Consider the following 15053-nt stretch of genomic DNA (forward strand, 5'->3'; position numbering starts at 1 on the left):
AGCAAATTAATTTGAAATCTTCTCTCTTGCTGTTGCTACTTAGTCGGCCATATCACTTCTCTTTCTCCCCTCTTATACGTTCTCCACTCTTTAACTGTATCATCCTTTGTCAGTTTCCCATTTATACGCCTCAACTGAGCCAAATAATGTATGATGAGCATTTGTTGTCATTTCTCAATCAATTTCTAACATGCAGAGTGTTTCGGGAAAATTTAAATAGTTCATGAAGCGTTAATTCAAGGTTTTTAACTAGAGCTTGTTTGTGAAAATGTAATGCTCCCTCCGTCCCACTGAAGATGACCCACTTTCCTTTTTGGTTTGTCCCAACTAAGATGACCCATTACTAAAAATGGAAACACGTTTATTATATTCCCTCTCTCTTACTGTACTCTTTCCACTTAACACACAAAATAAAGGTGCATAAAATCACGTGCCGCCCAAGGAAGGGGTCATCTTCCTTGGGACTGAGAGAGTTGTTATGAAACGTAATGTCATAATTTGCTAGTATTTTTCCCCTCTCTGATGAAAACGAACTTTCTACAGTCTCTGAATCATGAACTTGTTCTATTGACCTGAACCTTTATGCAGGTTTTGGATGAAAGTCTTCGGGCTATTTCTGGCTTTAAAGGAACTGAAGATCTTTCAACTGATAAATCTCTTGATAGTCCGTTTACATCTGACTATGTGAAAACAAAGGCAATCTCATCAGCACCATCATACAGTTTAGAGACCCCTGTTTCAACTATTGATGGTTCTCAAACATGCATCTTAGCAAGTGAGAGGTGGTTGGAAGCAACAATCAAGCATATGCCTCTTATTATTAATCATTCTTCTGCGATGGTTAGTTGAAAGAAGATTCATTTTCTTCAAGTCTTTATTTAAAAGGCATGTTTTTCAACTTAAACTGAAATAGATAAAGGTATTAAGACCTCATAAGAAAATGAGCTACTAAACATTTATTTCTGAATAGTAGAATGCATAATGTTAAATTAAACTAAACAGTTTCAGAAATAATTTTTCTTTTACAAATTTCTGTGGATGGATGATATTATATCTTTTTGTTTGTTAATAAGCAAAATAGGAAGAAATTCAAAATAACAAAATAAATATTAAATGCAATAATTTCGATCTCATAAAGTACGGAATAAGTTATTGATGCATCTGTAACATCTAATATATTGTCAAATCCAATCAATTATATACAAGTAAATTGAGTGAGTATAAGAAAGAAATAATTGTTAGATATGTCAAGCCTCTTTTATTTGAGAACTACTCCACCTCGTTAGCTTTTTTTTGATAGTTTCTAGTTGGCTTTTGCATTTCTCCTTTTGTCCATGTTTTCCGTTCTTACGATATGAGGTAAATATACTCTTGTGAGCTGTTCGATTCACTGAAGGCATAAGTGTACTTGTGCTGAGCTGCATGTTATGATGTATGCAACTCATTAATATGTATCACAATCTCTATAAGTTGCGCAAGTGGATCTTATTTTTAATTTTATTTGATAGGTAAGAGCTGCATCAGTGACCTGTTTTGCTGGAATGACTTCTCCTGTTTTCATTTCCCTTCCAGAGGACAAACAGGAATACATAACTGTATCTTCAGTAAGTCTGTTGTACACTCTATGGTCTTCTGTTTGTTAGTGATCAGTTGTAGCTACCTGCCCTTTCTGCACTTGAGACCTCCTACTTTCTCGATTGAATATCTACCCAAATTGTTCCATTTGCTTAAATATCAGTGTGTTCTTTCTCTTCTCCTCTAGAAAAATTATGTTTTGCCTCTTATGTGTTACTCCCTCCGTCCCATTCAAGATGTCCATTTTCTATATTTGGAATTAAATCCTTCTCTCCTCTCTCATTAAAATATTCAATCATTTTTTCCACTCTACTTTAGCATGAATAACTGTTCCACCTAAAACTCCGTGCAACTCAAAAATGTGGCCATCTTGAGTGGGACTGAGGGAGTATTTTCAAATTCTGACGTTGACTAACCATTAAATTGTACAAACCTGTTTTTTTGTCTGATCGCAGTATATCCACAAAAAATTCAGCCACCAACTGACTTAAGAACCTTAATAGCAAATAAGGACGGCTCTATTATGTGAGGGACAGTGCTGATTAAACTTATTTACAATTGTCATGTATTCTTTGCAGATTAATGCTGCTCTATATGATGAGGTTCCTTCAGTTAGATCTGCTGCTTGCCGAGCCATTGGTGTTATTGGATGTTTCCCACAAATATATCATAGGTAAATAAAATCTGTCAAGTCTCACAATTTCATGTGCTGTTAACCTGAGTAATACTCCAGTTTTCATTCTTTTTGCAGTGCCGAAGTTCTGGAAAAGTTCATCCTGGCGGCAGAGCGCAATGCCCATGATTCACTGGTTTCTGTAAGTTTTATGGCCTCTGGTCCTAGTTCCCTTTCTTGGTTTGGTTTGTTTTGTTTAGTTTCTTTTGTTTTATCTTATCTTCTCTCTCACAGAGTCCAAACTCCAGAGTCATTATTAGTCTTCACATAGAGAACATAGGTACTATTTTTTTCTGGGGGTTAAGTACAAAATGGAAAGAACATGGCCAAGGCGCTTAGACTCTTTAACAAAGCATGATATATTGAAATTTACCATCATTGATATGAATCATAGACTTAAAACATTGACATTTCACTAAAAACCTTGTAGCTAAATGTTTTTCATCATCTTTTTTATGGTGAACGACCGGGGCCCATTCCCCAACTCAATAAAAGAAGGAAAAAATCATGACATTTTTATTACCTTATATAGTTTTTGTTAGTTGGTCTTTGCGCTTGACAGCTGCCCAGTGTTGGCTCATGGCGTGGTACCAGATGGGCCTTTGTGCCCTTCTTTACGATGGAATGGCCCTCTGTATGTGACACTCATTGCCAACAGCCAAGCCCTTCTCACGCAGCTACAATTTCATCATACAGTCTAACTTGCCTGCAGTCTATGTCTACCAAACAATTCATCAATCAAGTTGACATTCCTTCGTTTCCCTCTCAGACTCCCCAAACCGGTTGTCTGACTCCATTCCTCTGGCATTTCTAGTTTTGGCGTTAACCGATCTGGAAGTGGTGTTAATCAGAAGTCTCTTATGTCCAAGCTCTAACTGACAACTTCACCTCAAAGATAAATGGATAATCCTGATCTCCTCATAGATAATCCTTCTCCTGATCTCCTCAAAGATAATCCTTCTCTTATATGAGAACTAAGATACCGACTCCTAATCTATAGTATCTATGTAACTGGAAAAAGGAATCCATGGCCTATAACTAAAATACTAATTTGTAAAAGAATAATAACTTAATAAACTAAATTAATAAAAAGCTAAGAATCAGGCATGGCCACACTTGCACCTTTCCCCTTCTGGCATAAACTTGAGGTGTAACACATACCTCTCCAACACTTCGGTTGACATGCTTTTTATATTTTGCATATGTTTTCTCAGTGTTTACTTGATTTCATACACCAAACAAAAAAAATTTGATTAGGTTTCTTACAGTACACTATCTCGAGAGAAACTTTACTTGAATAATTGTAGGAAAATATGGCTTGTCCAGTTATGGCAATCCTGGACTAAACACTGACATAATCTCTAAAAAAGATTTTTATGAGTTCTGTAGTTTCATTTAGCGCATCATTATTGTAAGAACAAATGTAGAACATCATGTTATTAGCCAAATAACTTAATAAAATATTTTAAGGAGCTTTTAAAACCTAACTTCCTCTAGACTTTGGTAATTGATGCCTTAGTTCATGAATGTTGTTAAATTATCTTGATTGTCTAAACTCTTTGCATGAATTAAATAACATAATCTGAATGAGGGAGTTTGCTATTCTTTCTTTATGTTTTCTAACCTTAAATTAATGCATTTCAATGTAACTTTCAGGTTCGTATTACAGCTTCATGGGCATTGGCAAACATATGTGATTCTCTTAGCCGTTGCTTGGATGAACTATATGATGGAAGAAGTTCAATTGGTGGGCCATTGTTGGATTTCTATATTTTTTTATTGCAATTATTGATTTTTTTTTTCTAATGTCTTGCCTGTGATAGGATCTACAAAATGTTTTGAATACACAACACTGCTAGTAGACAGTGCATTGCGGCTGGTCAGGGACAATGACAAGGTAGACAGCCAAGTCCAACATTTGTCAAAGAGGCTGAAATCTTTAAGCACTTTTATGGCTGAATGAGGGAAATTGCAAGTTTTCTCTTTTCCTTATTTGCTTAGTAGGCCATACGGTGCATGTGATGGAACTGATTCTAATTGGTCACTTGTGTGCTCCTCCTTTTGCATGTCCCATCTAGTGCTAGTTTATGATCTCCTTACCAAAACTATGGATATTCTCGGTCTATGTAAATATCATAATTTTATTCTGTAGGGCAGACAAACCTCCATAATAAATTGCAAGTTGCAACAGACCACATGAAATTTAACTGATTGTTAATGTTTGGCCAAAAATTTCCCACTATAGGAACAAAAGAAAAGAAAAGAAAAAGAATTAGTACCTTCTATTAAATTCCCATAGAATAGAAATCAGGCAGCCAGCCAGTACCTTCTGGGCCATGTGTACTTCCACACTTGGAAGGTTTGGTAAGATACAAAAAGAATTCACACCTTTTACCTTCTGCTTGCAGAAAACATCCCTCCCTCTCAATTATAACATGATCCTTTCTGATTCACAAGCAACCTTAGAATAGTTTCAAGGTGTTATCTACCGGGTCATATTATACCATTTCTCTTATAAAAAAAGTTCATGTTTTTTTTTTCCTAGATGTCTTGGTCTCTTGGATTTTACTCCATTAACCATTTGTACTATTACATTTCTAGATTATTCAGTGCAATATTTCATACTAGTTTGATCTCCTAAACTTTATTGCTCCAAAATCTATGTTCACAAGCTTGGGTTATGCCTCCATAACTGGTTTCTCCAAACCCTCTTTACTAATGTCTCTGTTCGTTACGGATCACAAACATGAGCTATTGGTTTTGAATTTCATCAAAAAATTTATCTTCGAAAGGTGTATAATTACTGTTTTTGCTGTTGTAATATGCTCATTAGTGGCAATCGTAATGTGGTTTTAAACCTCAAAGCATTAATTGGGCCAGTCACCTGTTCATGGCGCATCTCCTGCCCTATTTTGTAATCATGTTTTAGTTTATATGTGCTACAGGTCAAAGCAAATGCTATTAGGGATTTAGGAAATCTTGCAAGATCCATCCAATTCATAAAACAATTACCTAGTAATGGTGATCCACTGTATTCCATGCATTCTAAAATTGAATACCACGGCGGAAAAGGATTCAAGGATCATGTGAAAGAAAGGTCACAATCAGTTCAAAGTTCCCCTGGGAGTTTCGATTGGCTTGATCAGATGGTGCAGGCTTTTCTTTCTTGTGTCACAACTGGAAACGTTAAGGTTGGTGAAATTTGTGGGAAAATCGGGTTTCTAGGCCAGTTGGCCTTAGAAATAACGGAAATGTACCCGTTTTGTTATCTGTTCCATTTATGGGAAACACGCCAACCGCATAGGCGTTTTTATAAGTAAAACACGCCAACAACAGTGGCGTGTTTAACGTAAAGACGCCAACAAAGTTGGCGTCTTTTAATTTCATCGTATTTTAGTCGTATTTTTTAAAAATACAGTTTTGAGTGTAACACGCCAATGGGATTGGCGTTTATACTTATAAAAGACGCCAACGAGGTCGGCGGGTTTAAGAGACGACGCCAATACCTGTGGCGGCTTTATACAGATCTGATATATCCCCTTCTCCTCCCCCAAATCGCGAAAAACTCAGCCACAACACACACACAATCGCGATTTTATCTGCTCCACGCGAATTCGCCCTCCATCCATCTATCGGTGCTATTTTCCCCCAAATTTGTATATTATTTTCGGTTAATATGCTTATCTTTTACATTATTTGAGTAATTGTTGGATAGTTAGCTAGGGTTTGTAATTGGTTGTGAATTGAGTTGAAATATTGTGTTGAAATATTGTGTAGATTTATTATTTAGCATATTTGATTGTTTGGATGACATTATTGTTGCTTAATAGTTGAGATATTGGTGTTGAGTTAGGGTATAAATATGGATTAACAACCTAAACCCTAGTGTTGTTCTTGCTTAAAATTTGGGCAACTTGTTATGATTTATATGAGTTTTAAAGTATATTGCATTATTTGGGTTCAATATTGACAAATTATTGAAATTGTTTATGTCGATGTATATTGGTTAGTTTGTTTTGTGTAATATTGTGTAGGCGAATTGTTATTAATTTTGCGTAACTTTGTGTAGGCGAATTATGGCATCATCTTCTAGTGCTCGCAGAAGACTATTATGTGGTCCTGAGGACCGATCTGTACTATATTTTCAGAGACAACACGTCTCTAACAATATATGGGTTGGAGAACCCTCACAAGACCTACGCTGCAGAAGGTACGAAGGTATCATTTGGGATGTTCACATACATCCTCGTGTCTTGGCGATTGTAGACAGGATGGGGTTTGGCGGGATGTTGAGGTGTGGTAAACCGAAAGATATTGACCACCATCTCATCACCGCTTTGATTGAACGCTGGAGGCCAGAGACGCACACGTTTTACTTTCCAGTCGGTGAAGCGACTGTGACATTAGAAGACGTGGAGGTCTTGTGGGGCCTCAACACTGACGGTGAAGCTATGACGGGTTACATCCCCACTAAGGATGTAAACCATTGGAAGGAGGTTTGTCTGGATTTTCTTGGCTTTATTCCAGATCAAGTTGATTTGAAAGAAATGAACTGGAAGCAGACAGCCTTATCAGCTCAATTGAGGATTGAGTTGAGTGATGATCACGAAGAGTATATGTACGCGCAACGTGCTCGTGTGTATTGTCTATTGTAACTTGGTGGTCTGTTGATCCCTAACGCATCTGGTAATAAAATTCCATTTTTCTACATTCAATTTTTCATGGATATAGAACGATGTAGTACCTATAGCTGGGGTGGTGCGACTCTTGCATGCTTGTACTACAATTTATGTGAAGCTGCACTTGGTAAGAGGACCGATGTTGGGGGTGCTCTTACATTGTTACAGTTGTGGGCTTGGGAGAGAATCCCAATTATTAGGCCGACAATGCTAAATCCCGTGCCTATAGACTACCTACCATGTGCAATCGCGTAAGTTGTTAACTAATTAATTTTTAAAGCATATTTTTTAATAATTGTCGTGTTATTCGCTCACAATTTATTTTTTGTAGATGGACTGGTCCGGCCTTTTATGTAAAAGCACCCGGGCATTGCATTGAAACTTTCAGAGAGCAGTTCTCTAGAATGCATGCCGACCAAGTAATTTACGTAACCTAAATTGGTGTTTGTATGACGTTTTGGTTGAACTTGTTTTGACTAAATTTGTGTCTTATGTAGTTTATTTGTAGGCCGTATGTCCACCGAAACCTGCCGGATGTTTGTGTTGTCGGTCGTCCTATATGGACGTCGAGCACAACCATTATCTGTTGGAATCTGGTTGAGCCATACGTGCCAGAGCGAGTATTGCGACAATTTGGGATTGTCCAACCCTATATCCCGCTTGTCAACAGGTTCCACGGTGCTGATTTTTTGAAACAGGATCGACGTGGCAAAGCTGGACGGAATTGGATTGACTGGCACGCCAATCATTTACAGGCTTGGGATAATAGGCACGACACGGTGTACGTGGATTTGGAGTACTCAATGGAGCCTATTGCACTTGATGAGTACATGGATTGGTTTCGCCGGATAACCGTGGTGTACATAACAAAACCTGACGTGCATGCTCAGGAGGGCTTCCAGCAAACGGCAACCTCTCATAACTACGCGGTAAATTGAAACAACTATTCATTATTTTATTTCATATGATGAAATATATTTAACTTTATCGAGGATGGTTGAAGACGGCCTGTACATATCTGGGGAACCTGAGATGATGGACTGGCGTCCTTCCCAGCGGTCTGAGCTGGACATTGACATGCCCGTGAGGCAAAAAGGGAAGCGGCGTGGTAAGAAGAAAGCGGGTGAAGAGTCGTCATCCGCAAGGATGGTAGTGGATTCCGATGACGACTTTATGCCTCCACCTCCACCAAGCTCCGTCGTTCGAGGACGGCATTCAGTTAGCCACACTGGTGGAACCGGTGAAGATATCGGTCTAAGTGATGTCCCCCAATCACCACCTCGTTCTTCTGTGCGAGACGACTTCTTTGGCGCTGATTTACAGAACATGGTTGTGCAAGATACTCCTCCGTCTCGTCTCCCTACCTCCAGAATCGGGAAGGGAATCCGTGGTTTGTTTATGCGGAAAAGGCGAGACGATTGAACATTTAACAAGTATTTAGTTGAATTGATCATTATAGCTTTATAACAATTTTTGTGTTCATTTCTCCAGTTGAACATTGTTATGGTTTATTAAAAACGACACTCTCCCTTACGTCTGAACTTTTTATATTAGGAATTTGATACATCCTCTTGATATTGGTGTTTTTTCATTGTTTTGGATAAATGAAATTAGTACTCCCTAATTAAAATGAAAAAAGAGAATAAAGAGATAGAGGAAATGGCCTTTTGAATCGGACATTCTGTAAAAACACGCCAGCCACATTGGCGTGTTTCATAACACGCCAACTATATTGACGTTTTTGTAGAAAAACGCCAATCTTATTGGCGTCTCTAAGATGGAGAAATTTAATTTTAGACAATTTTTTCGTAGAATGAAGTCGACATTCTGCAAAAACTCGCCGATCTCATTGGCGTTTTTTGTAACACGCCAACTGCAGTGGCATTTTTTTTGAAAAACGGCAATCTAATTGGCGTCTCTAAGATGGAGAAATTTTAGACAGTTTCTTCGTAGAATGAAGTCGACATTCTGTAAAAACTCGTCGGTGTCATTAGCGTTTTTTGTAACACGCAAACTGCAGTGGCGTTTTTTCTGAAGTCCAAATATTACACAATACATAAGTCCAAACAGAAGACCGAGGATTATAAACAAAACAATGTTCAATTCGACTAAATTGTTGTTAAACGTTCAATTGTCTCGCCTTTTCCGCGTAAAAAAGCTACGGATACCCTTCCCGACTGATTAGGAATCCTAGTAGTACGGTATCGACCGCGACGTGAACATTGCAAAGTCCATTCAGGCACGGCCCAATAATCTTGGTGTCTGGGTGGATTGAACACCATAGAATATTGGTGTACCCAAACACATGTGCGGTATACGGGATCAACAAGCGACAACATGTTGTCGTTTCTAAACCGCGCAACTGCCGCTGCATGTGAACATGGAAGTCTCCACATCTGCCACTTTTGACATTTGCAGTGCGACTCCAAGTACTTTACCTTCCACTTATTAGCGCCCTTTCCACCAATTCGACGCTTTGTTCGAACCACATAATGGCCTGCAATTGTGTTGGGTACTCTCACATTATGTAATTGACCTTTTGCATCATTTTTGCACACCTTTTCATGCGCCCACGGGGTAAGTGGTGTGGCACACTGTGTTGATGCAATTGACCGGTCATTGAACCATTCTATTGTCCTCCAGAATATCATATCAATGCAAGCTTTAATTGGGAGTTGTCGTGCGCCTCTCAACACATTGTTGTAAGATTCCACCATATTAGTGGTCACCTCACCCCATCTTTTGTGTTTGTCATACGCCAGATTCCATTTTTCTAACTCCACGGCATCAAGGTACTGCAAAGCCTCGGTGTTGACGTTTCGAAGTAAACGACGTCTGATCTTAAACTTGCACTTCTTGGTAGCAATACCAATTTTCCAAACAAGTCTTTTGACCATGATACCTTTGTGATTCTACAAAACATTCTTTCTAACATGTACCAAGCAAAATCTGTGATGACCCACATTGGGTTCTTCTTTCCATATGGGAGAATTCATTGCATCTATGATTCCCACATGCCTATCAGATATGACACATATTTCATGTTTTGCTACATGAAGTCTAATGCGTTCCATAAACCAATTCCAACTTTCTTCGGTTTCCTCATCAACAATGGCATATGCAACAGGCAAACATTTCTTATTAGCATCAAATCCAACGGCAATAAGAATTTTACTTCGACATCGTCCACGTAGATGAGTTCCATCAACCGTTAAAACTGGTTTGCATAGTTGAAAAGCCTCCACAGCTGGTCCAAAAGCCCAGAATACGTACTTGAATACCTTGTTCATACCATTGCTTAATATGTCATCGTGCAACCATTCCACAATTGTGCCAAGATTTTGTCTTTGCATTTCATTCAAATAAGCTGGTAACACTTTGAACGACCACTCCCATCCACCGTATACAAGCTCAATCGCTGTCCTCCGAGCATACCATGCTTTCTTGTAACTAACTTTGACATGAAATCTATTTTCAATATCCGCCACAATTGCTTTTACCTTGTAGCAAGGATCGTTTTCTATCTGATGTCGAACACTCAACGCTATCATACCCGACGAAAGATTAGCGTGCCAATTATAGTTACGATCCCCCATGCAAGTATGAGCAGTGCTAAACACTCTAATTTGCCAGTGTTCATCATGCTTTCTCAGTGCTGCTCGGCACTCCCACAAACATTTAGGTAATGAGGTATCCTTCGGATTTCCTTGTGGCCACTTACAAACTGCATGCCATCTCTTTCCTTTACTTTCAGCAACTGTATATTGTCGGATTTTTTCCAAATGCCAATGAGTCACAGCTGCCTTCAATTCCAACTTCGTTCTAAATTTAGTATGCAAACCGACATTGCTAGGATCTTTTTCACTCCAATAATGCACACTGGGATCATCACGTTCAAAGTTTTTGTGATCAAAACTATCATATGGACCTGGTAAGGTGCGAAAATAGTTGATTCCACGCTGTGGGAACTGTGGAACTACTCTTCCTCCAACTGCCCTTCCACCAACTGATGTTTCTCCAACTGTTGTTTCTCCAAGTGGAATGGATGGTCTTGAAGCAACAAATTGTTCATCATCCGACGGATCATCATCTGAGTCTGTACTAACCGGGTCGGAATCTTCAGAATAATAAGGTGATTGTGGATCAAGAAAGTCGGCTTTATCAGGACCTATTACGTCCTCAACCGCATCACAATTGTCACTTTTCCCTAAATGCACGCCTCCAGCTTCAAAATCTTGTGTTGCAGCAAAATATGGTTCTTGGGCTCTCGTAGACGTACTAACATCAAAATCTTGTGTTGCAGCAAAATATGGTTCTTGGGCTCTCGTAGACGTACCAACATCAAAATCTTGTGTTGCAGCAAAATATGGTTCTTGGGCTCTCGTAGACGTACCAACATCATAACTTATGACATGATGACTATGATGTTGAGTAATTGCCGAATACTCAACATATAATTCAATTAGACCTCCAATAACCATACTCTCACTAAACATTAGTTGCATGCATACTTCGTCTAGTAGAACATCTACAAACGTGACTCCGGCTCCAAAGCATATTGTACGTTTCCATATTATTTGAATGTTGTTTTCATATATGATTATCCCCATCCTTTCACAAATTTTTTCCACAAGCTCATCGTACGAAATTGTTTCATCCAACATAATGAATCCTTTAGCAAAAGGAGGATCATACGAAATAACTGCTCCGGGAATTATCTTTCCACCCCAATATAAATTGACACACCACGTCATACTATCTGCAATAATGTAAAACACAAATAAATATGTATTATTTTTATATTCATCATTATGTAGAGTGAGCCAAATATGCTAAATAATAATTCTACACAATAATAATTCTACACAATAATAATTTTGCACAATATTTCAACTCAATTCACAACCAATTACAAACCCTAGCTAACTATCCAACAATTACTCAAATAATGTAAAAGATAAGCATACTAACCGAAAATAATATACAAATTTGGGGGAAAATAGCACCGATAGATGGATGGAGGGCGAATTCGCGTGGAGCAGTCTACCTTGGATAAGAGTGTGTGGGCTGAGTTTTTCGCGATTTGGGGGAGGAGAAGGGGATATATCAGATCTGTATAAAGCCGCCAATGACAGTGGCGTTTTCTTTGAAACACGCCGACCACGTTGGCGTATTTTATCAAAACGACATTCTACCCGGCGTTTTTACTTGAATAAACACGCCAACGAAAAAGGCGTTTTCTATTATACACGCCAATGCGAATGGCGTTTTATACTCAATACTGTATTTATAAAAAATACGACTAAAATACGTTGCAATTAAAAGACGCCAACGTAGTTGGCGTTTTAAATTAAAACCCGCAATTGTTGTTGGCGTTTTTACTTATAGAAACGCCAATGCGGTTGGCGTTTTTCCCATATATGGAACAGATAACAAAACGGGTACATTTCCGTTATTTCTGAGGCCAACTGGCCTAGAAATGCGATTTTCCCGAAATTTGTAATTATTATTATGTTCTTTTATTGTAAGCATTTTTTATACCAGTGTTCTTGGAACTGAGCATTGCTAACAGGTTCAATGGAACGTGTGTCATGCATTGAGCAATTTATTTCTGAACAAGTCTTTAAAGCTGCAAGACATGGATTGGTTAGTGATCTGTTATTATAGTTGTTTTATTGGAATATGGGAAGACTTAATTAGCCAGTGTACATATTGTGCATGAATGGTGGAACTTTTAGTTCATGAGAAAGGGCTCCAGTTTGTTTCCATATATTGAGCAGGCATCATATTACTATTATTCAACTTCTGTGGTTTGGGGGTTTTAAATGTAATTTCCGGAGAACACACTAAAGTTTGATTGCATTCTATAGTTGTTAAAAATGCTAGATCATGAATCTCAAACATGTAGATATGAAGAATGTAGTGTGAGTAAATTGTTGCTTTGGATCTATTTAGAAGTGAATGCTGACAGGAAAGTCATCTGTTTTCCACCTTGCTTAGTCTAGGAAGTTTATCACAACCAAGTAATGTGTGTATCCTTTCAGTGAAAGAACTATAAAATAATCTGTATGGTATTTGTTTTTTAGTTTTTCTAGCCACATACTTTCTTGATATGTACACTTTGGCAAGTTATGCAGTCATCCTGATTTTATTTCTATCTGTGAATTGTTTATGAACAACTTATTGTTGTAAAACTATTCTCTAGCGCGACAACTGAATTGTTTTTGAACAACTTAATCTATTCACTTTTCTCTGTTTGTCATACTAATATTGCAGATAATCTGGAATTTGTCCTGTTTTAATCTCTTCTGACACATATCTAATGTCATGATCTTGTCTTGATAATTACACTGCTAATAAAAAAAGCCTCGCCTTGCTTTCCGAATATAGCAAGGGTAACATGTTTTAGCTGACTCTTTTCTTCGATGACTAATTTATGGTAAAACATGATGCTTGCAATAACTTTAAAAGCATATGTGGGTGGTCTCCATTCATTCTAATGTAAAGCTTTCATATTCTAAGACTGTAATCACATATTTTGCAGGACCTCATCTGTATTTAGTATCCTTCTGTTGCTACTTCGGGATTCTTCAAATTTTAAGATAAGGATACAAGCTACTGCTGCCTTGGCTGCACCAGAAACTATAAATGGTGAAGTATTAGTAGCTATATACTATTATTAACTATATGGACTCCACTTTAACAATTTCTCCTTCTTTTCAACTCCATTACTCTAAAAACAAACAAAATTGTACTCGGTTGATTGATGCATTGTTTTCCTGTAATTAGGACCTAAAAACAAACAAAATTGTTTGGTTCCTGAATCTTACCATAAAGAGGGAATGAGGTCGTAGTTATTCTTTATGGTTTTCTTTGGGTTAAATGTGTGACTGGCTCAGCATGGATGGCCTGTTAAACCATTCATCAAATGATTTGAAGCTCACTAGCTTTTTTGCTTTTTTTTCCCCCTTCTAGCAACTCAAAAAAATACTATATTGACTGATGTTTTATCATTCTATCATGAGATTCAGTCTCTTCTTTAGGTAGATCCTTGTCTTGATCTGGTTTTATTTTCATTTTGTCTGTTTTTACTTATGATATGTTGATTTTGCAGATTATGGAAAATCATATTATGATGTTGTTAAAAGTGTGGAGCATGTTGTTGAGAACTTTAAATCAGATCAGATTGCAGAACCTTCTAACTTCAAATACCGGATTGCCCTGTAAAAGCAGGTCAGCATGGAAAATTCTCATAAACTTTGTTTTTGGCTGAGTCATTACTCATTTATATGAACGTACTTAAATTCGCCAAATGAAAGGAAACTTGGGAAATTTCTCTATTGATGAAAGTACAAACTCTTTACTTTCTCCTTTGCCTTTGAATGGGAAATATTTTTAAAAAATCATTTTGATTGTCCATGGATCATAGTTTTCCATTTGTAACTTGTATGCTTTTTAAAATACACAGATATGTTAAAGTTGTTTATGTTTACTCTTTATATTGATGTCTCTTTGTTTGTTACAGTTGACATCAACTATGCTGCATCTTCTGGCTCTTGCTTCCAGATGTGATCAACGAGCTGTACAAGATTTACATGTCAAAGTAAGATGAGTGACATTTTCTTATGCACAGATACGGTCATGTTTCATAGAACCGCCTGCTTAAGTGCACGTTGTTTTTATGTAAAAAGTATCCTTTGTTTTGAATATAGATCAATCGATGTCAAGTGTAAGAGCTTCATTTTTGTCTTGTGCAGAAAGCATCATTCCTTGAGGTTTGGATTGAGAACCTGTGCTCATCTGTTGGGGATACAAGTAATTCACTTGATGAGGCAAAGCATGCGTCTGTGGACCAAAAGAGGGATGTTATATACAGAACAATTGAGTCACTGATTAAAGTGTATGAGAGCAGTAATCACCATCTCCTTGCTCAAAGGTTTGAAAAAATTGGCCTGTAGCTTGTTCTAAATGGGAGTTTAAGTAACAAGTAATGCAGCAGCCTTTTTTAAAACTTTTTCCCTTTGAATGCTAAATGTGTCAACTCCTTGGATTTGATTATCAGCAGTTTTGAAAATAAACGATGAATTTTAGCATTTTGTTGTGTTTCTATGTGTTGGCTAGGCATT

At 37.6% G+C, this 15053-nt stretch overlaps 1 protein-coding gene across 4 annotated transcripts in view; it reads left to right on the forward strand.

Annotated features, from left to right (window-relative positions):
• LOC121742099 (putative uncharacterized protein DDB_G0272456) overlaps positions 1-14969 on the forward strand; it is a 27590-nt gene extending 12621 nt beyond the window's left edge. For 3 of the 4 annotated variants that reach the window (XM_042135134.1, XM_042135135.1, XM_042135136.1), the window contains 12 exons: positions 589-840; positions 1509-1604; positions 2154-2248; positions 2327-2390; positions 3905-3995; positions 4072-4145; positions 5194-5439; positions 12500-12573; positions 13472-13578; positions 14042-14160; positions 14453-14530; positions 14685-14969. In XM_042135134.1, coding sequence (XP_041991068.1) covers positions 589-840; positions 1509-1604; positions 2154-2248; positions 2327-2390; positions 3905-3995; positions 4072-4145; positions 5194-5439; positions 12500-12573; positions 13472-13578; positions 14042-14154 — 1212 coding nt within the window. In that variant the 3' untranslated portion in view covers positions 14155-14160; positions 14453-14530; positions 14685-14969. Of the gene's footprint in view, positions 1-588; positions 841-1508; positions 1605-2153; positions 2249-2326; positions 2391-3904; positions 3996-4071; positions 4146-5193; positions 5440-6317; positions 7179-7258; positions 7347-7424; positions 7857-7930; positions 8514-12499; positions 12574-13471; positions 13579-14041; positions 14161-14452; positions 14531-14684 lie in introns of those variants that run through there. The other variant, XM_042135137.1, reaches the window with a different exon arrangement.
• The last annotated feature ends 84 nt before the right edge of the window (positions 14970-15053 follow it).

Source organism: Salvia splendens, chromosome 7 (assembly GCF_004379255.2).
Source record: "Salvia splendens isolate huo1 chromosome 7, SspV2, whole genome shotgun sequence".
Taxonomy (NCBI): Eukaryota; Viridiplantae; Streptophyta; class Magnoliopsida; order Lamiales; family Lamiaceae; genus Salvia; species Salvia splendens.